The 19,756-nt window shown below is 38.1% G+C and overlaps 1 protein-coding gene across 1 annotated transcript in view; it reads right to left on the minus strand.

Annotated features, from left to right (window-relative positions):
- LOC124723098 (histone-lysine N-methyltransferase 2D-like) overlaps nucleotides 1–19,756 on the minus strand; it is a gene marked incomplete at its 5' end in the record, with an annotated part of 207,295 nt that overhangs the window by 171,101 nt on the left and 16,438 nt on the right. The window contains one exon of the mRNA XM_047248276.1: nucleotides 10,712–11,235. Within this exon, the coding sequence (XP_047104232.1) occupies nucleotides 10,712–11,235 (524 nt within the window). The remainder of the gene's footprint in view (nucleotides 1–10,711; nucleotides 11,236–19,756) is intronic.

The following is a 19,756-nucleotide window of genomic DNA, read 5'->3' on the forward strand; positions in this document are numbered from 1 at the left end:
TGAGTAGAGCACTGGAATATACCTACTGAATAGCATGAATGTGATAATGAAAGTAAAGGAAGAATTTTGTGGTAGTTATCTATTCTGGTCATGGGAGTGGGCTGTTCTTAAGTTATATGTGATCATTTTATTGATGAAACTTTAGAAGTAATGGAGAAATGGAATTAAAGTGAATATGGCTTTGAAAGAGGAATACCAGTAGTGTCAGTGTTTAAAGTATTTAGATGATGAATTGATGTGAGCTGTTGTTGAGCCAAACTAAGTTTCATAAGAGGAGCAGAAGTCAGTGAGATAGCAGCATGCATTAGGAATATGTACCAAGATTTAGCTCTGAAAATGCACTGAGGTCATTGAGCAGTGGAATACATGTTAAGGAAAAGCTGAAAAGAGTACACCAAGGGGTGCTGCTGCTTCATGATAACACATGATAACACAAATTTCGTAACACAGAAGTTATGCCAATTCTATTGAGAGACACTTGAGCATCCAGCCTTTTGTCCTGATATCACCTCAAGTGATTATCACACCTTCGGTCTCTTAAAAAAGACCTTGAAGCGTCAATGATTCATGTCGGATGAGGATGTGAAGCATGCAGTTATGGACTTCTTCACACAACAGGACATGGTGTTTTGTTAAATGTTATCTTCAACCTAGTGCATCAGTGGGACAATTGCCTCAGTGCTCATGGTGACTTTGCCTGATTGGCATACCATTTCTGGACTGTATGGCCTTCAAACAGAAACGTCTTGATCACCCCTTATATTTTACACATTTAAAGAAAACGTACAATATCTGGTCAAAGGTATCTTGACACACCTATGTTGTGCAGAATTGACCACTAGATGTCACAGAAGGCAGACCTACCAGTATAAAAGGAGATGGGAAGTATTGTGTTGTCAGTACAGAGATAGTAACAGCAGAAAGGGTTGGTTAGGAGACCTCAGTGGCTTGGAACATGGACTGATCATTGGATGTCAGTTTTTTTATCCTTCTAAAGCTATTAAAATCAACTGCAGGTGATTTGACTGTAAAGTGGAAATATGAAGGAACAACCACAGGTAAACCTAGACCAGGCAGGCATCATGCACTGACAGACAGGGACTGTTGAGCATTGTGGTGGGTGAATGTAAAAACTCTCATGAAAACAAAGAAAGAAGTCACTCACAAGTTCCAGAGTGCTACCAGCAGTCCAGCTAGCACAATGACTGTGTGCAGGGAGTCAAATGGATTACAATGGCTGTGTGGCTTCTCACAAGTGGCACTCAAGTGGGTGTAAAGAGCAATGTTATTGGACAGTGTGTGACTGTAATCAAGTGATTTGCATGATGAAGCATGCTGTACCCTGTGGCAATCTGATGGAAGGGTTTGGATTTGGCAAATACCTGAAGAACATTGCCTGTCATCCTTCATAGTGTTGACAGTGAAGTACAGAGGCTGTAGTGTTGCATTATGGAGGTGTTTCACATGATTTGGTTGTGTTTCCCTTATTCCACTTAAGAAAACAACAAAATGGAAAGGTATTATCACATGTTATAGCATTGTGTGCTGCATACAGTAGAGGAACAGTTCAGAGATGATGACTGCATTGGCAACCTGACAATGCAACCTGTCATAAAGTAGCATCTGTGAGACAATGGTTTATGGACAATAAAATTTCTGAAATGGACTGACCTGCCCAGAGTCCCAACCTGAACCCAATGGAACATCTCTGAGATGGGTTAGAATGTCAACTTTGATGTAGGCCAACATCACTACGTATTCTCTTTTTGGATCTTCAGGAAGAACGGGATGTCATTCCCCATACACATTCAGAAACTTCATTTAAAGTACCCCCAGCAGAGTTCCAGCTGTTCTAAAGGCAAAGTATGGGTATATCCCATATTAATGTCCAATAATAGGTATCCACATACTTTCTGTGAACTTCAACTTACAGACCTGATTCATCTGCAACTTTCATACATTGAAAGTTATCATGTACATCCCATTAAATAATAGGTTCCTAAAATCTCAACCACCATTCTAACAATACACAATATGAGGTGTAAGAGAAAAGTAATGAGACTCATTTTTTATCTATTAAAGTTTTCATTTTTTTTTTCAAAAACTAGAGTAGTGAACTACTCTGAATGGAACAATGATATTGTCCCTTTCTGAATAGTTTCCTTTGGCAGCTTTGCACAGGTGGAGTCATTGTTCCCAGTCTTCATAGCAGCACTGAAAGGCTTCAGCTGGTAGAGCCTTTATCATGTCGGTCACATTCTTTTGAATGTTCTCCATAGTCATAAAATTATCTCTTCTTAAGACATTTTTCAATTTGGGAAAAGAAAAAACTTGTAGGTACTCAGATCAGGTGAAGAGGTGTGTTGTGGAACAACAGGAATACCTTTTGAGGTCAAAAATTCTCTTATGGAAGTGGCTCTGTGACATGGTGATAGACCGGGATTGTCAGTTCTTATCCTGGTTTCAATTATATGGAAGCTGGTCTTCACCTGGCACCATGCTCAGTTTCTGAGCATTAGTGTCCTGTTATTCACACTGGTCACATTCTGTGTTTATCTCCATGCTCATCACTAAGTAACGTTTGACTCTCTTATCCCCTGTAGACTGACTCACCTGTTGAGTTTCATTGCCTCCCCCAAGTGGCTCGAGATATATAGTGGAACACCTTTCAGACCAAGAATATGTGAACATTTCAGTCCTTCAAGGGAATTTGTTTCTTATTTACATTAATGATTTCCCACTGTGAGTAACATATGGTGAATAAGTGTTATTTTTTGATGACAGAAATATAATAATTACAGAAAATGAAAACTATTAACATGAAAAGTCTAACAACATGAACTACTATGTAAAAAACCACAAAATTTAAAGTACATAATGAGGTCATTAAGTGTGTAGTTAGTACAGAACTTTAGGTATGTATCTTGATCAGCAGTTCAGAGGGACAAAGTTATCAGAGTACTTGGAAAATAAATTAGCATGGAACATTATGTCCAATGAATATGAACCACAGTGTTTAATACCTCATGCCAAAGGACAACATACTTCACACACATGCATTGTCATTAGCTATGATGTAATTTTCTGGAGTGCAAATGGTCAGAATATGGCAAATGTATTCTAACTACAAAAAAGAGACATCAGAATAATGCCCTAGGACCCCAAAGGGGCCCACTGCATCAAACTGTTTAAAATGTTTGCTATTGCAACAGTTCTGAGTCATGCTGTAGTTTTTATACATAAAAACATTGAGCAATATGTAGCAAACAGCTCCATACATGATCACCAAACCAGATTCAGTGGTTGCTTGTACCTGTATAGAAAGATAAAAAGTTAAGATAAAAACTGCTATGTTTTGCCAATGAGCAGATCCATATCATTCACTGTCTGGCAAAAAAGTGAAGCAACTAGAAGATATGGTCAGTTGTCAATGTAACTTTGTATACAGGGTGTTACAAAAAGGTACAGCCAAACTTTCAGGAAACGTTCCTCACACACAAAGAAAGAAAATATGTTATGTGGACATGTGTCCAGAAACACTTACTTTCCATGTTAGAGCTCATTTTATTACTTCTCTTAATATCACATTAATCATGGAATGGAAACACACAGCAACAGAATGTACCAGTATGACTTCAAACACTTTGTTACAGGAAATGTTCAAAATGTCCTCCGTTAGCGAGGATACATGCATCCACCCTCCATCGCATGGAATACCTGATGCCCTGATGCAGCCCTGGAGAATGGCGTATTGTATCACAGCCGTCTACAATACGAGCATGAAGAGTCTCCACATTTGGTACTGGGGTTGCGTAGACAAGAGCTTTCAAATGGCCCCATAAACAAAAGTCAAGAGGGTTGAGGTCAGGAGAGCATGGAGGCCATGGAATTGGTCCGCCTCTACCAATCCATCGGTCACCGAATCTGTTGTTGAGAAGTGTACGAACACTTTGACTGAAATGTGCAGGAGCTCCATTGTGCATGAACCACATGTTGTGTCATACTTGTAAAGGCACATGTTCCAGCAGCACAGGTAGAGTATCCTGTATGAAATCATGATAATGTGCTCCATTGAGCGTAGGTGGAAGAACATGGGGCCCAATCAAGGCATCACCAACAATGCCTGCCCAAACATTCACAGAAAATCTGTGTTGATGACGTGATTGCACAATTGTGTCCGGATTCTCGTCAGCCCACACATGTTGATTGTGAAAATTTACAATTTGATCATGTTGGAATGAAGCCTCATCCATAAAGAGAACATTTGCACTGAAATGAGGATTGACACATTGTTGGATGAACCATTCGCAGAAGTGTACCCGTGGAGGCCAATCAGCTGCTGATAGTGCCTACACACGCTGTACATGGTATGGAAACAACTGGTTCTCCCGTAGCACTCTCCATACAGTGACGTGGTCAATGTTACCTTGTACAGCAGCAACTTCTCTGACACTGACATTAGGGTTATCGTCAACTGCACGAAGAATTGCCTCATCCATTGTAGGTGTCATCGCTCAAGGTCTTCCCCAGTCACGAGTCATAGGCTGGAATGTTCTGTGCTCCCTAAGATGCCGATCAATTGCTTTGAACATCTTCCTGTCGGGACACCTTCATTCTGGAAATCTGTCTCAATACAAACGTACCATGCCACGGCTATTGCCCTGTGCTAATCCATAGATCAAATGGGCACCTGCCAACTCCGCATTTGTAAACATTGCACTGACTGCAAAACCACGTTTGTGATGAACACTAACCTGTTGATGCTACGTACTGATGTGCTTGATGCTAGTACTGTAGAGCAATGAATCGCATGTCAACACAAGCAGCAAAGTCAACATTACCTTCCTTCAATTGGGCCAACTGGCGGTGAATCGAGGAAGTACAGTACATACTGACGAAACTAAAATGAACTCTAACATGGAAATTAAGTGTTTCCAGACACATGTCCACGTAACATCTTTTCTTTATTTGTGTGTGAGGAATGTTTCCTGAAAGTTTGGCCGTACCTTTTTGTAACACCCTGTATGTACATCCCATAAGTAGGTAGGTAAATCATTAGTTTTACAATTCTCTGTAACAGGAAGAATGGTCACAAGAGTGCATTAGTGTTGTTCATGTTTAGTCATGTTAACAGGATTGGTATGGTATATAAAATGTGTGAACAGTGGCAGATATTGAGTGATGATTGTTAAGGACATGGACATGGACAATGTTATCAGCACTTGACAGAGTTTGAAATGGGCCTTAGTATAGATCTCCATTTGGACAGCTGGTTGTACCTGTAATATCCAGACTTATAAGGCATTTGCAGATGACAGTGGTCCCATGCTGGACTGCATGGGAACATGAAGTCAGGTACATTTGTCATTAAGGTACTGGACAACTACATCTGACCACATCAATGAAGAATTGTAATATTGTGTATTGTGCAGCAAGCACATAATAACTCCTTCATATCTGCACCTGCCAGCTAAGAACAAGTAATGGACTCCCTGCAACATTCTGTCTCATCCCACATCATTTGTTAGAGACTAGCAGCAGCTGGGCTAGGGAATTAGCACCATACAAGTAGGCCATCGTTAATACCTCAACACAAATGCTGTGTTAGGAGTTGTGGCATGACCTACTGCATGATCTGCAAGCCATGACCTGCTGCATGATATACTGATAAATGGCATCACATTGTTTACAGTGACAAATCACAGTTCTGCACTACCCTGGATGACCATTGTCTATGAGTATGGCAGTGCCCTCAAGAGAGATCCAAGTGTTGCAAAGTTTTGGAGAAGCACAGTGGTGTTACCCTCATGTCACAATATTGGTATCCATTGGACATGACTTCAGGTCATGGCTGGTAGTGATTGAAGGAACTATGACAGCACACCAGTAAATCATAGATATCCTGCATTCTCACGTGTTATCTCTCATGCAGTAGAATTGTGATGCCATTTTTCAGGAGGACAGTGCTCTGCCACCCAAGGCACGCATCTCTATAAACTGTTTGCATGATGTTTGAGGTACTCTTGTGGCAAGCAAGACTCCCAGATCTGTTCCTCGTAGAACATGTGTGGGACCAGCTCTAATGCAAATCTGTCCACATGCCACTATCCAGTTGTATGGTGAATGTCTCAGGAGACAATACAGTGGCTTTGTAACACTGTTACCAACCAAACCAGAGCATGTGTCCAGACCAGGAGGGGGCCGCACTATATCATACAGATCAGAGGGTTAATATTGCCAATTTTTTTGTAAATTTGATTCAATTTTGTAATCACTAAAATAGCACAATATACCCTCTTAATTAGTGAAGTTTCATTTCTTTTGCTCCTCCCCTTCTGAGTGCTTCACTTTTTTGCCAGGCATTGTATACTGCCAGAAGATCAAAAATGTGAAGCAACTGTGTTAATTAAAAACATGTCATAAAACATATTTACTAAAAATAGTCTTTACTCAGTAGGATAATTCATGCAAAAGAAACTATTGCTATAAGTAAATGATCAAGTTGACCAATAACAAAGTACCAATAGAGAATGGAGTGTATTTCCAAGTAACAAAATTCTAGTTTGCAAATTTTACCATATAATCTAAAAACTAAGGTGTATTATCAGAGCAGTCTTATACTTCATTTTGCTGTGTGAATCTCATCCTTTCTTTTCCTTTAACCCTATCTTATGTAATTCAGTAATAAAAAGACAACTTAGGCCGATGCTTGTATAATGTGTTTCTTATGTACTTCCAATTTTTTTACACTATTCTTATGTGCCTCAACTATAATGTATATATGTATCTAGAGTCTGCACAGAATACTATGGCCAGTAGATGTGCAGACAGCAAGGCACGCATGGGGAGAGTTGTAGTGGTAGGGATTGTGCCAGGCACTGTAGGGGAAATTCCAAGTACTGGAAGGGAAGTGTCATTCTAAACTGAAGCCTATGCCCACATTTCTGTAAATATTAAGTGGAGCCCCTCTATGCCAACACTTGCATGGTGATCATTTGAAAAAGCATGCTGTCACCTCTGCTTTGCTTCATATCTAAGAAGAATTCCACTGAAAATGCAAAAAAAGCAGTGTTTTATTTTTGTCCAGTTGTTAATCATTTACAACTTTCAGAAAATAGCCATGAGTGGTGAATTTTGAGTATGAATTTGATTTAAAATTTACTTCTTCTGCCAAAACATAGCAGAGTTTACACAGTCTCACCTCACTAACTTGCCCAGGTGCAAATGTGAGACAAGTCTGAAACAATGATTTATTAAGTTAATTAAGTGAGGAACTGATGAAAAGTAAGGTCAGTATCTTACAAAAAAGCACATTCTTGGTAAAAAAAAATGTAATGTCTTCACTGATGTTGTTCCAAAACCCATAGCATTTCTCATTTCACTAGCTATCGATGGCCCTTAAACGTTACATTCTTTGATTGAAAAGGTCTGTATTTAGTGGAATAATATAGTAGATAATGAAGTTTTGAGTAATAACCATATGGTAAAATACTCTCCTCTTCATGTGCTATCATTTGCCAAAATCTCATTTTGATATCTCAAACTGTTTAGAGGAATGATGTGGATAATTCACTCTGGCTTTATCGCTGGCACAGCACAATCGCAATATATCAGATTTTGTGCAGTGTCAAAATTCCACATAAATATCACAGTAAATATGACCACTAACAAAATGATGGGCACATAATAATGAACACAACATATAAAGCTACAAGTAAAGCAAGAATGTAATTTTTTTTACCAAATACTTCCTATAAAATCATTTGAGAAATATTGCAGGGCATGTGTCTTGAGTGTTTCATCGCTGACAGGCCGAAAGGTGGCAGAGAGTGTAGGTGTCCATTTCGAAGCAAACAAATGAACTTGCCAAGCACTTTGAATGAAAATTGGTCACTGTGCATTTGCCATTGTATCCTGGAGGACTCTTTGTACTGGTATGTATAACAGCAACATCCACACAAAAAATTACAGGTTATAAATAAATAAATAAAAACAAAAATAAATAAACGTAGCTCCAGGGATGAACACGTCAGACCGATTTGCTTAATTTTCTGTACCATGTGTGAGAAATGTAGAAAAATTTGAAGTAGGTACACTCAAATAAATAAGGTACATACTTTGCAAAAATCTGTTTTTACTTCTGGTATTAGGGCTATTCAGAAATTGAGGTCTGATGGAGTGTGAAATGGAAACCATAGTGAAAATGCAATGAAGCTTTGCACAGATGCGTTAAGCAGTGTCTCTTGTATGCCCATCGATCCCACCACATTGCTCTTTTCAGTTCTCAGTGCACATTAAGCATGTAAAGATCCTAAGGACAATAGTGTTTCCTGCCAAATATGAGGGTCTGTTGTGAGATTTCCTCTGGTGTCATGCAGCCCACATAACATAACTGTCATCTGTTTCCTTCTGCTTGACAGTTCTCGGCCACACTCTGAAGGGGCAATGAAGCAGCATTTTTGATGGGAAGTGTTTGATCACCCACAATAGAGCCTGTAATTGACTCTCCCTGAGTTTCATCTATCCTCACATGAACCACTAGCTATGAAGACAGCATTCTGGCACAGACAATGAGCTGTAGACCAGCATAGAGAATTGGCAGTAACCACAGGTGGCTTGCTTCTACGACAAGTGTATTGGAAAGTTGGCATGATGCTATGACAGATGTCTAAATCAGAGCGGTGACTATATAGAGAAGTATGTGGAAGGTGTAGCTAACTGTTCCTTTTTGCACCTGATCGGACTTTACTTTTTGAACAGGCTTCATTCTTGAAAAACACATTCTCACTGAACAATTGAAGCATATCCTATAGTGTGAAGTATTATGCTCCTGCTGGTGTAGTCAAAATAATTACAGCTCACCCTTTAGGAGTGATTATCCTCATGCTGTAACCATAAAAGTGATCATTAAATACTCCATCACATCAGCAGGATGTACATTGCTTGATTACAGATACGTTTCTTAGACAAACAATCCTGTTAGAAGAACATCCGCAACTGAGCATTATGACAGAGGTTGAAAATACCACTTCAGTTGTAAATTAATTTATTTTCACACGACCGGTTTTAGACTGTACCACCACATGTACCAGGCATGGTGCGCTGCCTATGAGTGCAGAACAGGGAGTTTACCTGTTCTGCACTCATAGGCAGCACACTGTGCCTGGTACATGTGGTGCTCTGGGACCACAGCACAGCTACGACACCGGAGGATGGGCTTAAATATTCCAAAACTGGTCGTGTGAAAATAAAGTAATTTACAACTGAAACATTATTTTCAACCTCTGACATATTGTAGAGTCAGTACAACACTTTACATATAGTGACACACTTCCCTCTGCCATTACTATTATTAAAGAAAATGTCTGCCTCAGTAGCTGAGTGGTCAGCATGGCAGAACACCACATGAGCGGCCCAGGTTTGATTCTAGGATATGTAAAAGAAGAATAAATATCATTAAGTTCATTATTTGCTCCTAAAAATCTTACAAACTTGGAAAAAATAGAGGAAGAGAAAAGAATTAGTGTTTACGGGAGTGTCTTTTGGTTGTTATTTAGTTTCTCTGACCTTGGCAACAGGCAACAAGGAGTACAAATTATCATTCAGCTATCCAAATATGGGGTTTTCAAGGTTGATTCATTTGCAAAGAATGTAGCTCTTCTCCTTTCCTACATTCCAGAATCTGAACTACTGTTCTGTTTCTTGTTGGAAACATGATGTTAAAACCATAATCATCATCTCTTTTGATTTCTCAGGAATTCTTTTATGTCAGTTTTAAGGGCTGTTGTATTGTAACTTATTTATAATTATTTCCTTCTGAATTTCCAGTCATATGATGAATTAGCATGCAGGATAAATGGTAAAAACAAAATTGGAGATGTAGTGATAATACTGGTCCTTCCATAGAAACATAAGCCATTACTTACTCAAGCACAATGGTGTTCAGTGCACTCCCATCAAGCATAAAAAATTTTACCAGTGCAATGCCACAATTTAAGAGTAAACCAAAAGAATATCTACTGGAAAACTCCTTTTACTCTCTTGATGGTTTTTAATGTAAATATTTCTTCATTGTAATTTAGGAATGATACAGTGTACAGTTATATCTATTATACCACTATGTAAATGTTTAATGATGTACTATAATTTTAGCACACAACTGTTAATGCATATTAACTACTATATATAATTATATTGTTTTATACTCCAGTTTTACTGAGTTTAAGTTCAGTTTTGTACTAATTAGCATAAGTTGTTCCCATATTCATGTTATATTACAATTTATAATTATTGCATATTTATTTCACTGTTCAAATTTCTGGTTACAATATCTCAGTTTTTAATTTTTTGGTTATCTCAATTATTATTTTGTGTTGATTTTGTTTTTGCTTCGTTAAACTCAACTCATTCCTTATCCATACAATTTTTTTGTTTACCATAACAGCAGAACTCCAATAAATAAATAAGAAGTGACATAGTTCTAGTGGGAAATACAACTAGTTGGCAGTGATGATGTAGGTGGAAATAAATCAATTAAATGAAAAGTATTGTAGGATGTGCAGTGGGGGGACATCAGGTCACCCTATTTTTCTGATATTTGGGTGAATGTGGCCTGACATGTAGAACATTGAAGACTACCCTCTGCCATTCTATACAATTGCACAAATGTGCACAAATGCAGTGCTGCCAAATAGTGAGAAGGCAAGATTACCGTCTGCTGGCGTATCTGCTGCAGCTGCTGCTGCTGCTGATCTGCAGAGTGCGGCAGCGAGCGGCGGATCTTCTTGAGGTGCTGTGCCTGGTGCTGCAGCTGCATGTGCTGCTGGTACATCTGCTGCTGCTGTGGTGTCAGGTGCTGTGGGAACAGTGCACCTGATATCTCTCCAAACTCTCCCAACATCTGCTGCTGCTGTCGGAACAGTTGATGTTGTTGCTGCTGTTGAAGCTGCTGCTGCTGGAGTTGCTGCTGCTGCATCTGTTGCATCTGCTGCTGTTGCATCTGTTGCTGCTGCTGCTGTTGTTGCTGCAACTGCTGCTGCTGTTGCTGTGACTGCATCTGCTGTATCCTCTGCTGCTGCATCTGTGCCATGGGTTGCAGCTGGTCTTGTAACTGAGCTGTGTTCATCTTCTGCTGTGTAGCTTGTGGGTACTGCATTGTAGGCTGCTGGAGTCCTTGGCTGTTGGTACTCGGCTTGTCATCAGAAGGTGATGGGCGTGGTGATGTTCCACCCAAACCTGGGAACATATTGGATGCTCTCTTGAGAAAGGTAGCATTTTTTTATCTATCTGAAGACACAGTCAGTAAAAAACCATATTCTTAGATGATGCAAACATCTAAAGTCAGCAAAAGCCTGCTTGTTTACATCAGAAGGTAAGTCATCTGCTGAATTTTGACTGCTTGGGACAGTACAAGAAGGGAATGCAGAAAGGACCACTTCTGCACCACTTCCTCATTGTCCAGACTATCCTAATCCTCCATTTCAGCTCACCCTGACCATTCTCAGTTAGTTGATCAGTTGTGCAACAGAAAGTTTCAGTAACTCTTGAACAGAAAATTTCAAAGAAATGAAATGTTTCCACAAAAATTTAATGTCCACAATTAAGATAAGTCTTATGCAACTCAAGAGATTATATTCCTAAAGATCGATAACATCTCTTTTCACTTTTTAAGGTGCTCTAATAATGTTTATATTTTAAGGCTACAAGATTGAACAGTTTATTTGGTTATTTCCTTGTAGTTGATCCACATACAAAGTGGCTGAATATCATAATGGTATTTAATGCCTCACATAGTCTTCACAATAACTTGATAACACATATGTTTTGCCATTGCCTTTGTCCAGACCATCTGTAGTGTATCTGATATGTAAATGTGCTGTGTGACTGTGAAGAACAGTTATGCAGTGTTGTATAGATTCTGCCGTGTGGTTGTGAAGTATTATGAAACTGAAAGATAAGGAGAAAATTATGCTCAATGATGGCACATGGCTCACTATTCTTCAATGTGACTGAAGGAATCTCAAGGTTAATGACTCCACCTGACAGATGATTACCATCTGATATGTCTTACAGCCCCAACCCGTAATGCAGCGATAACTGGAATTTAAATTATAACATCATTGAATAGTCTGTTGATCAGTCACCACACTCCCTCTCTTTGTTGGTGAAAATCATATGATCAATATTTCCTCCTCCATTAACATTTGAATCAGATACCTGCAGGTAGGCCATGAAGGTGTTAACATAAAAAAACTACAAATAGTACATCTTGACATCTACATGAAGAATTGATAATATGTTCTTACAGTCTCATCATTCACTCTTTCTGTTCCTTTCATTTAGTACTTACTTACATAGACAGTGTATTTTTAGCATGACCAAAGTATCTGTCAGCAATAGATCTAAAATTCACTTTCAAAGATGAACTCATCTACATTGCTAATTATATTTCTTCGCACAGACAAATTTGAAATTACATTCATTCTAGACACTGCAAAAGATTAATTTTACTGGTACTGATTTCTAATTCAGGTTTACATAAGTCCAATATTAAAAATTAAAATTTTAAATACACTTTCTAGTGATATCCAAACATAAATGATAAACTCCAATGAATGTTTTAAAGCTGTTTTGTATTCAACAGTGGTACAAGTTTGTTTATGGTATGTAATGTTGAAATGACTCCTCTGTAAATTTCATGGCCAAATTTCTTTCCCATCTTTCATAAATAGAGCTTGTTCCTCCATATCCAATTACCTCATTGCTAACAGTCTTTAAATCATATTCCTCCATGTTTTATTTTTATGGGATGCAATGCGTGCTCTTGTCAAGTCAGCTAATACTTGAAAGCTTTCTGCTTACAACTTTGTACCAAAGGCAGTCACATGGTTGATGCTAGAAATCTAAAACTAATGAACCATATTTTCTCAGACTTTAAATCATCAACTTATTTGCTATGTATTTTTATCCAAAGTATGACGAGTTAAGGTCAGACAATGGAAGACATTCATGGCTGTGAGTTTGCTTTGGATGAAGAGGTACACAGCTGGATATAATCATGGTTCCGCAGGCAACTGAAAACTTTTTTCCATGAAGACAATGACTCTTTTCTCACAGTGGGTAAATGTATTAATAGTAATGGCTATTGCTTTTGAAATACACAGTCCACTCACATTTATCCTTTCAGTGTTACAGACAAGCTCTTTGCATTCTGTGGTGAGATGCTTTTTGTTATGACTGTGACGCTTGCCAAATTCTGGTGCCCGTGTCAAGAGATATGAAATATATGTCATTCAATTTTTGAAAACTATTTGGTGAAAAACTTTGATTTTTGTGCATCTTACAGTCTGATATCTTTGCTTGATAAAGGCCTGAATTTATTTTCATTGTATGCCACACTGTGAAAGACAAGTAATTATGTGACACAGGACTCACTACTGCTTGACTATAAGCACGAAATTGATGTGTCACTGATTGATAATGAGGGAAGAAAGCCCTGAAGGATTGATGAATGGACCACATCACTAGTAGGCCACAGTTTAAAGGCATTTGTATTGAAGGATATGGTGATGCTCATTAGCCAACAGCCTCGATTTTGCAGGAGTGTTCATTCATGTCTGGATACTCCTGTGATGTGTTAGGATTTATGTAACACAGGACTCACTTTTGCTTGACTATAAGCAGGATGCTGATGTGTCACTGATTGATAAAGAGGGAAGAAAGCCCTGTAGGATTATTGAATGGACCACATCAATAGTAGGCTACAGCTTCTATGTATTTGTAGTGAAGGATCTTGGATATAAACCATGTGCAGTAAATGCTTAGATTCATATTGGTATAATGTGGTGATGTGGTTGATCCTTTTGAGTTTCTCAAGAAAATTGCTGAAACCAAACTGGACATTTCTTCCCTTCTTTGTTGGTTGGTTTAAAAGAGGGGGGAAGGGATCGGGGGGGGGGGGGGGGGGGGGGGGGGGAGGGATCCTTTCTTTGTAAATCTCCAGTATCTGCTATTAGCTCAGTTTGGTACAGGTCCCATAGGTGGGTCTATGTGATTTATTATCCCAACAAATTGTTACACCAAGATAAATGATTCCAATTGTGACTCATTGGCATTGTAGATGTAGTATACAACATTGTTTTCCTTTTTTGTAAAGTGCACAATTTTCACTTATGAACATTTACAGCAAGTTCCCTTGCCCCACTTTGAAATCGTATGAACAGCCGACTGGATAATTGTGCAGCTGTTTTTGGAGAGTACTTTATTATATATAACCACATCATCTGCAAAAAGTCTGAGAGTAGACTACACTATTATCATTTTTCTGTAATGTTATTAATATAAAACATGAACAGCAAGGGTCCATGGGCACACCTGAAGTACATTCTACATCTGTTGATGACCCTCTATCAAGAATAACATGCTGTTGCTTCCCTACCAAGAAATCCTCAAACCATTCATACACTGTAAGATGACACTTTTGATAATAATTGAAGCTGGGGAACTGGGTCACATGCTTTTTGGAGGTCGAGAAATATTGCCTGCCTGACTTACTGGATCCATGGCTCTCATAATTCATGTGAGAAAGTTTGAGTTGGTTCACATGATTGATATTTTTGGAATCCATTCTGATTGGCATGGAGGAGGTCATTCTATTCAAGATATGACATTACATTAGAGCTTGGTTTGTTGATATGATACTGGGAAATAGAAATGAGTCTATGGAGGAGATTGATTACAAAACACCAGTATGAATCATCCTAGATTACTACTCAAGAGTGGGACACACATTTCAAATAGAATTAATAGGAGATCATGAACATACATAAAAAAGGGAAGTACAAATGGTCACAGGTTTGTTTGACCTAAGGGAGAGTGTCACTGAGGTGCTTCAAGCACATGCTGGAAGTTAGATGCCAACTATCCCACAAAAGCATACTTACAAAGTTTGAAGAATCACTGTTAAGTAATGACTCTATGAATATTCTATAGCTCCCTACATATTACTCCCATACACACTGTTAAGACAAGATTAAACTAATTACAGTACATACAGAGGCATTAATGCAATTATTCCTTTTGCAGTCCATACATCCATGATTCCAGTTGTGACTCATTGGCATTGTAGACGTAGTATATAACATTGTTTTCCTTTTTTGTGAAGTGCACAATTTTCACTTATGAACATTTACAGCAAGTTGGTAAGAAGGTATAACATGTGCTACAATGGGAAGTACCATCTGCCATGCACTTCATAATGGGTTGCAGTTTGTTGATGTAGAGATAGAAGTGGCTATATCAAGTACCTGGAAGGTTTCTTTGAAATAGTCATGCCCAAATTCCTTTCTCATCCTTGTCTAATACTAATATGAGAACTATTACATTTGACCATGTCAGATCATCTCTCATTCCTTTTTTGTGATGTGTAGTATTTTGTTCTTGTTATTATATGTAAGTCCAGGATGAACTGAAGTGGGAGCATGAAATTCATCATTTGAGTATTATCATTTCTTTTGTATGGCACCAAAGGGCCACCAGGCTTATTGTGCCATCTAACAAAGAAATCTCTATCAATAATTAACTTATTGAGGAGTATGTCAACAGACTGCATACCTTATAATTTCCTCTTAGGTATTTATGCCATTTCAATTAATGCACAAATGAATTATGCCTGAAAGTGTGACAAATACAAAAAATCTGTTTCACATAATAAAATGCAGACAGTAATGAGCAGAAGTGACTTTTCTCAAACCTTCAACAAACTCATATGCTATCACTCCACAAGCCCACAGAATACCCCAGAGCAGTTTGGGATTTAATGTGACATCATTATGAGAAATTTTATTATACTACTTCCTTCCCTTTGTGAGTCAGATGTTTTTGATGAAAAGTTCCTCCATCACTAAGATAATCTGTCTTCATAAGACATAAGTATACTTGCAAACCTGACATATGTCTTTGCAAATGATCAAGCTGTGAATATGATTTGTAGCACCATTGCCCCCTGTCATTCGCCCTAGTGGACAATATGTAGCCATTTGATTATTCTCGGACTTAGATCTGTTGCCAAGATCCTCAATACGTATACATTCATGATTTTGAGACTGAAGTGTGGAACAAGAATAATAGTTTCATAGCTTTTGATTTCATTGCTAATATAGCCAGCAGTTGATTACATGGTTGTCAGTATGTTATATTTGGCTCATACCAACAAAACATCATTAAAATGCAACAGCTGCTGTTAAAAAAAGGAGGAAATAGCCGCAGCCCCCAAGAGTTGTGATGGGCCACCACCATTCAATTGTTTTATAAGTATTTGTGTGGAATGAGAACAACAGTTCTGTTTTGCCCACTGTCATGAAAGGAGACTTATTTCCACTTCCAATGGACAATCATTTTAACATTATGTTGTCTGGCTGTTATCAGACTCTGTTACTCAGTGTGTTATGTTGCATCAATAGACTTGTGTTTATAGTGACTGGATTAGTCAGAATTCATTTTTCTACAGACTTGTGATTTCATGTACCTCATATTTTTCAACTCCTCCTTGTATTTGGACCTCAAGACATGGAACTGCATACATAATTGCATGTGAGGACATTCAGTCACAGCCACGGAGAGTGAGAAAGATAATTGTACATTTATTTCAAAAAAAGTGTTTTGTGTTTGGGCTGATCATTTCACAGACTGTTCTCTTTGGTCACCTGCATGTTCAAAAGCAGAACACCAAACATACTGTAGTGTATTACATAAAGTACTGGCTGCTCAGTCAGATGAAATGGTCAGTATTAAAAGTTGGTTTCCATCTCAGTCACAATGTATTGTTATTAATGTGTGATCAGTTACAATGCCTTATGCGACATCACCCCATTACTAAATTGATAGTTTCCTGATCCCTCATGTTATGTCATAATTCCATTCCCCCATTTGGCCCCCTTCCAAAAGAGTGCCATTACCAGCATATCACAAAACTCCCACATTAAGAGGTACAATGAAAATACATAAGCCTAATACTCCCTTAGAGTGATTGTTAATGCCATAGATTCCCCATATTACTGGCTTGCCAAAGAACTCAACTCTTTTCTTGACAAGCATTGCCATTACCCAGCTACCTATTCCATTAAAAATTGACAAGAGCTCATTGCCTGCTTAAATGATACTTATGTTACAAACAGTGCATACATGGCAAGCTTGGACATCACCAACATGTACACTAATATCCCTACAAAAGAAATTACTCTTATTGGTGAGAATAATTTGAATACAATACAGTAATGTTGATATATAAGTCATTAATGAGTTCAGTATGCTCATCTGACTGGTCCTTGGTCACAGCTATTTTTGATCTGGGGCTAGTAGTCTTGCCATGGTTTCACCACTCATGAACAAAGTTGCTGTTATTTTCATCATCCACATTGAATCCCAATTTTTTGAAATCAATGCCACCCACAAACACAATATTGTACATTATGGCATTAGATGGATGATGCTTTTTTCACTTTATAATGGCTCAAAGGAACAAATAATCCAATTCCAGCAAGATTTGAATTGTATGCATACCCAAATACATTTTATGTTGTAGCATCAGAGAAACTTATCTCTACGTTTCTGCTCATTTTTGCATCTTCACATTGGATGGCCACATGATGTATGTTATCTACAGGAAGGAGTTAATCACCAACAACTTTATTCATGAGTCATGTAACCGTCTATACAAGTACAAGGAAGTCACATTGCTTGCCATTGCACAGCATTTACATGACATAAATCTTAACAAAGATCTCAAAACAATTAAATATATTGCCCACACTAATGGCTATTCAACACAAGTAATTGATTTTCTGGAATGGCATATTCTGCAAAAGAAGCATTCTGGTATTACCCAGTAGATTCCCTCACACCCATCAATCAAGACAAGAATAGTAAGAAGTAATACAAGTACCATACTTAGGGACTGTATGACTAAAGAAGGCAGATGGCATGAAACCCACAATGTAAAGCCACACACGCATTCTGGTGTCTATAAAGTCAAGTGTGGAGACTGTGAGTGCCAATACACAGGCCAAACAGAATGGACATTTGCTGTCAGGTCAAGGAACATCAGGATGTAAGTAATTCAAAATATGCTTTAACCAGTGATCTTAAGGCCTGTAAACACTCAATTCCTGTCATCACCAAGAACCACAGTATCCTCCACCATCATCTGAAAGGACATATACTTGACCTGCTTGAGAGAATTTAAATTTGGCAGGATCTGAACCAGAACCCCAAGTTAATGCTAAATGAACAAAATTTGCTGAAACACAAGTGTATTCTAAATAACTATGGATTTCTAAGTACTAAATGGTGTGCATTTATTTTAAGTCTTCCAAGATTCTATTTTTTTAATAATAGATCAACTGTTTTATCATCGACACTCCCATGCAACATTTTCTTTTTCAGGCTACTCTTTAGCTATCATCTTGTTGCTTGATTGTTGGATGTACTTTGTGTATGCCATCAGTACCCTGTTCCTGCTGCAGTTTTAGTTTTATATTTTATCTTTTTACTGTCATGCATTCCATGATGTTGACTTTTAGGCATTTTCCCATACACTTACAGTTATATATTATACATTTTGTATCTTAAAGATGATGCTCCCATGTGTCAAAGTTAGTTTATTTTATTTCATTGCAACGACTCTGTTGTTGCATTAATCCTACTTTACCCAACCCCAGGGATCACAACCATTATACATAGGTGTAATTTCTCTTCTGGTTTCCCCTTGTCCTAGTGTATAGCCCTTTTACTCCTCACTATCTTTATTATGTCTGGTACTATGTAGATGAAAAGTGCTGTATTATATGTGTACATTGTTACTCTCGTTATGTTTATCATTTCAAGTTTAACTAAGCTTTTTATACTAAGATGTTTTTGCTCTGTAAGGATGAATCTTTACATAGCTACTGATCCTTACAGTCAGCATCATTCCCCTATCATGTCTCACCTGTCATTGTTTTATTGCTTAATTTTTAGATATACTGTTATATTTCATCTGTAACAACCATTTTAGATGTATGTTTATCTTACATCTCTTTAATGTGACATACTCTGTCATGCTGCTTTTGGGTGTTTTTGCTGATTTCCCATGTTTGTACGTTATTTAATTATTATTATATCTGTAGCTATAGTTTGTATAGATCTTTTTAACCATACTTTTGTAAGTGGACAGACCTGTCAACTCCTTTTCCCACTCTCTCTTGGCTATTTACTTCAGTTTCTCACCTCATTGGCTCCATCATCAGTTTCTTCCACTGCAGTGGTCAGCTGTCTACTGGGCTGTCTGCACTGGTCACTTCCTTTGTGATGCTGTCCAGTCAGTCACTGTGTTTGCTGGTCTTACATGTGAGTTTAGTTGCTTATTTATTTACAGTATTGCTCAGTTCATTTCCATCTGGTACCCCCCTCCCACCAATGTTAATGTTCTTTCCCAGTCCCATGCATTTGTGTGATGTGAGTGCAGTCCCTCGTGACTGACTGGCCTGGCTCTCACTCATTTATGTTCTCATAATTATGTGAGTACACCATTTTCTACAACTGTAGGTTTCAATTTAGTATGTCAATCCAACAGTACTTGTACATTAGATTACATTAGATGCCCCTCACCTTGTTTGCAGTTGAAGATGAAGCCTTAAGCTCCAAAGCTGGTCATTGAATAAATTAAGAAAATTACTGAAAACTGAAGTGGACTTTCATTCTATAAAAAAAAAGTAGACGT

The sequence above is a fragment of the Schistocerca piceifrons genome, chromosome X (genome assembly GCF_021461385.2).
Source record: "Schistocerca piceifrons isolate TAMUIC-IGC-003096 chromosome X, iqSchPice1.1, whole genome shotgun sequence".
NCBI classification, from domain to species: domain Eukaryota; kingdom Metazoa; phylum Arthropoda; class Insecta; order Orthoptera; family Acrididae; genus Schistocerca; species Schistocerca piceifrons.